This window comes from Phlebotomus argentipes, unplaced genomic scaffold (genome assembly GCF_947086385.1).
Source record: "Phlebotomus argentipes unplaced genomic scaffold, Phlebotomus argentipes genome assembly contig_2, whole genome shotgun sequence".
NCBI lineage: Eukaryota > Metazoa > Arthropoda > Insecta > Diptera > Psychodidae > Phlebotomus > Phlebotomus argentipes.
In genome coordinates this window covers 9,590,756-9,596,269 of record NW_026776162.1, presented here as the reverse complement: position 1 = coordinate 9,596,269, position 5,514 = coordinate 9,590,756, and the positions used below count along the sequence as shown (strand labels likewise).

At 45.2% G+C, this 5,514-nt stretch overlaps 1 protein-coding gene across 1 annotated transcript; it reads left to right on the top strand.

The window, feature by feature from the left end:
* The first annotated feature begins 1,148 nt into the window (after positions 1–1,148).
* Positions 1,149–2,583, top strand: LOC132265251 (borealin-like). Its single transcript, XM_059765829.1, has 3 exons — positions 1,149–1,359; positions 1,424–1,672; positions 1,800–2,583. Exons 1-3 carry the CDS (start codon positions 1,263–1,265, stop codon positions 2,351–2,353), a joined length of 900 nt encoding a protein of 299 aa, XP_059621812.1. The 5' UTR covers positions 1,149–1,262; the 3' UTR covers positions 2,354–2,583.
* Positions 2,584–5,514: the final 2,931 nt, after the last annotated feature.

Here is a 5,514-nt window from a genome sequence, read left to right as displayed (position 1 = left end):
TGGGCGGAAAAAAAAGGTGTGGGAGAAATTCAGGCCATTTTGCTGGGGAATTTTTTGAGAAATTGGGTGACGAGCACTTTCCTCGACATTCCAATTACACTAAAAGTTTCGTCATTTGCGTCCTTTGCAGATGAATTGTGTGCGATGTGAGTGAAATTGTGTCATTCAGAACAAAAAGGCCGATGTGTGTTGAAGCTTTTTAAGGAGTCGGTTGAAGAGTTGCAGAGCATTTAATCCCTCTTTCGCATGGCGATAAACACACAAAATACTGGAATGGAATTGAGTTGAGAAAGAAATGAGGATTTGCTGTTGAGATTTCTCCACCATTGAATGACTCTTAAATCGCGCTGTATTTTCCTGCACATCGAACGAATTTCCCAGCAACATTTTGTGCACATACTTTTGACTCTATTTTCCCGTGGAAATTTATATTTCTCTGATCCTCTCTTTGAAATCCTGGGCAAATTTGCATTGACACAACTGGGGTGAAACGCGGGAGGGGTTGAAACCATCCGCCGCGCTTGCTTCTGCTGAACCGTATGTGCAAATAAAGTTTCCAATGTCGCTCCTCCAGTTAACTATACACCATAAACACGCATAAGCCCTTCTCACATCTCCCACAGCGCGATATTTCAGGACTGGATTTGTACTATTCCACCATCAATTCGATACAATAGGAATTTTGCGCCACTTTTGTCTCGCACAACAAGTCACAAAACAACTTTATGGCTCTGTATTTCCGACGTGATTCTCTTTAAGAAACAGAGTGAAAAGGCGCTCTAAAAGCACTCTTACTTGGCAATCTTCAAAATTGTGCACAATCAGAGAGGGAAATATATTAAGAAATCAAGTGTTTTTCAGCTCATTATCAAATTCTTTAGAATTCCTCTTGGAATTCTCGCTGTTGTTTCTGCTAAATTCCTCAATTTAATCTTATTTTTGAGCTGCAAAATAACATTCTGACTCTTCTTGTGATTTAAGAAGTTCTAAAACCCCAATTTCCAATACATTTTGTCTTCCCTTTGGCGAAGAGGTCTTGAAAAGGGCGTTATTTGGCTGTTGAAATTTGAATATTCGATCACTTTCATGGCGGCGATGAAAACATAGATTCGGGTTGCCCGATGAGCAACTGCTGTCGAACTGTCAAACGAATTCATTTTTCAAGCTGCTCAACGCCAAGCGCTCATTTCCCACTCGAGTTTCCCTGCATTTTCCGCAATTTCCCGTGCTTTGTGTGTCTCAAATCGTGCCATTGCCTCACAATGCCGCGCACAAAGGTGCCGAAGAACGCGAAGAGGAACCGCGAGCAGACTCTTGAGGACCTCGAGGCGGCGACACTGCGAGAATTCGACGAAACCGGTGAGTTTTCACACTCTCAACGTTTTCCCGGACGTGATTTAGCACTGCCGGCGCTCTCTTTCAGTGGAGGCTCAAGTGGCAGACCTGGAGATCAAGCACAGCCACAATCTGCAGGCCATCGAGACGGCGATTCACAGCTTCCTGGCCAGCCTTCCGGACAATGTGCTGCTGATGAAAATGGGCGATTTGCAGGCGATGAGCGGCGCCAAGACGCTCCTGGAGGCGTCCAAGACCAGCAACCAGATGGAGTCCATGTCCAGCAACTCCGTCGTCAACTCCACGCACACCAGACACCAATCCAGGGAGGACGAAGGTGAGTTCTTGCGCCGCAAATCATCTCATCTTGCATGCCATTCATCGGGCTTTTCTCGCTTCCTTTCCGGGTGCTTCTGGACTCTCTCTCTCTCACGTCACGCTCGCGCCCCGCGCCGCTCACGCAGGTTACATTACAGAGCACCGCACGTCCGAGCAGGCGCCGGTGATGCGGGGCCCTTTGTCGTCCGCGCGCGGCCGGATGCGCCGCAGCCGCTCGGCCGCCGGCGCGCTGCCGAGCGTCTCCAAGCTGCAGCCCAGCCGCCTGAAGCCGCCCACGCCCATGCAGCGGCCGCCCATGCCGCACACGGAGCACCGCTCGCGGCCGGCCACGCGCACGCCGGCCGAGGCGCCGCGCCCCAAGGCGGCCAGCGCCGACCGCATCTCGCACATCCGGCCGAAGGTGGACATCCAGGAGCCCCTGGCGCTGCTGCGCTTCCCGCGCGTCGGCGAGACGCTGGTGTCGCTCACGGGCAGCCCCGTGGCCGGCTACGCCGCCACGCACGACGCCACGGCCAGCGTCAACATCCCCACGCTGGACGGCGTCCTGTCGCTGCGTCCCACGGCGCTCACCAGCCTCGACACGCGCATGGTGAGCCAGATCGACGACGAGACGCTGCGCAGCCTGCAGCAGCTGCAGGAGAACATCGGCAGCCTCATGAAGATGCACGCCCGCAAGTGAGCCGCCGCCCGCCGCCACTCCCTTTCACTGCATCATTGCGCCGCGTAAATAAATTTTGTTGCCTTTCCACGGTGATTCGCGCTGTTTTTCCTGGTTTTGGGTGGGAAATTGACGAACTGGGCGAAGGGAGTGCAAATTGTGGCTTTGAATTTGGCTCTGTTTGCACTCTAGCGCCACTAGTGGATGGCAAGAGAACTCCAAATGTTCGGAAGAAGTTTACAATTGATATCAAGAGCTTCTAATCACGGAAATATCATTGAAATTCAAGGAAATCAATAAATTATGATCAAATCTTCACTCAATTCCTGAAGAAAAAGGATTTTCACTGAGATTTTTAGCCGTTTTAACGTAAAAATGGTTCAAATCGTCTTCGTTTTTGTTCAAAATTAGTCAAATAAGATTAAACTGCACGCTTGTGAAGAAATGCATTTCGTTCTTCAGTCTTCAGTTGGGAAAATTTTCTTGCTGTCAGCAAAATAACTGCACAGAAACAATGTCAGAACTTTTCCACTAATTTCCAGCGGAAAAATGAAGGTGAAATGCAGGAATTCCATCATGAATATTCAATTCAAACATTCAGCAGAAGAGAGAATTCAGTTTGTGAAAAATGTCTCCGAAATTATTGCTTATGATTAATTTTTCGCCATTGTGTGGGAATTTTCACAATGTTTGCTTGTCGATGTTTTGTCTCATTTTGCGCCAATGTTTGCCGGGCGATGATTTTCCACGATTTTCCACTGCAAACAAGTGCCGAAAAGTGGGCGGCAATCGGCGTTTAAACATGCAAATCAACAATATGGTTCGCATCTTGTTTGTTCACACGCAAATGCGCGCCTCAAATTCCACTTTGATCCTTTCGTCACAGCGAACTGGGGGGAATTTAATCAATTTCCCAGAGTCTCGATGGCGAGGCGAAAGGGAGAGATAAGGTGCGATGCTGGCTTTCCATTATCATTTGTCGTCTTCGCGCGCGCTTCCGTCGAACAGTTGATTTCCGCGGGAAATGGGGAAGAATGCGAGGCGGGATTTTCGGCGGGGGATGAAATATGGCTGGAAAGGCCACCGGATGAGCGTCGCGTTCATTAATTCTTCGGCAAAATTGTCCAGAGATGTTCGCCAGAAAGAATTCTTCATAACCTGGAATATTCAAAGCAACTTGGAGGAGATTTTCCACCCATTTTCATGCCTCATTATCGATAAATTGTCAATTGTCTCGTGCCAAATTTCACGTGAAACTCGAAAGTTCTCTGGCAAATTGTCGAAGCGACACTTTTAATTGCAGTCACGAGTAAATCGCTGATGTCATCCGTAAAATGTTCGCATCTTTCGCCTCTGAGGCTTCATTAACGCGACTCGAGCGCAAAATTGCACGGGAAACAAATTGAAGAAATTGACGCTTTCAGGCGCATTTCCCACCTTTGCAGCATCAGAAAGACATTCTCCCTCTCTCTCTTCTCACCCCCTTTGCCACCGAGAGAGGGTGGGAAAAGTTTATTGCACAGCGCGCGAGAGAATGATATTTCGAATTTTGTACTTCTGTAATTTCAACTGAAATTACCGCACAAATTGCGTATGGAGAAATGCAAGGGGAAGATAATTTGGTCGGAAGCGGTGTACAGCTTTAAAGGAAGGATTGGGAATTGGAAGAGATAAATAATTTCCAAAATTTATACTCTAAAAGCATCTTTTGCAGCAAATTTATGCATTTTCTAAGTTATTTTGCGTAGAAAAATCAATTTTATTACTTTTCTAGGTTATGTTAGGTTAAAAAAAACCTCAAAATCATCAAAATTGTGCGTAAATTGGGAATATTTCTCATTTTCTCGTTAGAATTGCGGTTTTTGTGTTCAAAAACACTTTAAATTGGGGTGAATTGAGCATTTGAAAGTGAAAAACAGCTTCAAAGTCAAACATAACCTCAAAAATTTCATTTTAACTTAGAAAAATGTCACTTTTATTAGTTATTTCCGCAGTTTGTACTTTATTATCCAGTAGAAGCATTCTAAAATTCCCTAAATTTACTCATTTTCGGGTTTGAAAGGATTTTTTGGTTCGAAAAGGTTATAAAACCGGTTTTCCTAACCTCACAATTCGGTCAGAATTCATCTAGGCATTTTCCCAAGACAAAATGTGTTTAAAAAGCGATGGAAAATGCCTTAAAAAGCGTTCGGAAGTGTCAAAAAGTGATGTACAGATTTAAAGCGCATATTATCTCCCCCTTGGCGAAGAGCTGTCAAAGGAAAAGTTTCCAACATTTTCTCTCGTGTGTCCATTTGGAGAAAAAGGACAGACTTTTGATGTGTGTCTCCGTGGCAAAACGACCACTAAAACTCTGATTCACTCCGTTGAGTTTTCAATTTAATGAAATACAGCGCGCTTTGGCAAACACTGGGGAAATCCTGATTCTCCTTCCGATCGAGTTAATTTACAGCTGCGCCGTTTCTGCATACAAATTTCCCTCATTTTCCCAAAACGCCGAGCTTCGTCGAAAACACAGTTTTGTTCTTCCATTCGTCAAACACACGCTGCAGATCGGATTGAATGGGATCAAAAAGTGTGTCTTTCAGACTTGAGACAATCTCAAGAAGCGTGCCAAGTTTTCCTTCTTCCTCCTCAAATTCACTCTTCTGCAGCTTTCTTGGAGAGAAATCTATTAGTGTAGTTTGAGAAATCATTCAATACTTTGTGTTTAAATGCATAAAATCAGTCCTCAAATCGTGAATAATCATTCTATGTTAAGTTTTATTGAATCTTCATTGATAAAACTGTTAAAAAAGTCTTTCAATTTGCACAGAAATTGTTCACAAGAGTTCTTATAGATCAAGAAACGCCCTAAGATCTTGCCTAAAATGTTAAATTGTCCAAAGAGGAACTTTTGCAACCCTTAAATTAGTATAAGAAATTGTTGTTCAAACACTTTCTTCTTCTTCTTGTCCATCAGAGCCTGACTACGCTCGTGGCGTTGTGACCTTTGCTTTTCCTTCGCCAAACACCCCAACAGTGGGAAAAAAACCCACCCCAAGAGCTCCCTCGGCCTCTTCTGTGTGCTTCTGTCGAAGTGGAATTCCACGAATTTCAATTACACATTTTCGTTTATTCTAATCTCATGGACAAGTTGAGCGACACTCGCTCGAGAATGCCGGCAAAATTGACTTCTCGGT

Excerpts from the sequence above, each read along its gene's own strand:
- LOC132265251 (XM_059765829.1), top strand. The coding sequence starts at position 1,263 with ATGCCGCGCACAAAGGTGCCGAAGAACGCGAAGAGGAACCGCGAGCAG. Across the intron at positions 1,360-1,423 it reads GCGAGAATTCGACGAAACCG|TGGAGGCTCAAGTGGCAGAC; the intron begins GTGAGTTTTCAC and ends GCTCTCTTTCAG. Across the intron at positions 1,673-1,799 it reads CCAATCCAGGGAGGACGAAG|GTTACATTACAGAGCACCGC; the intron begins GTGAGTTCTTGC and ends CCGCTCACGCAG.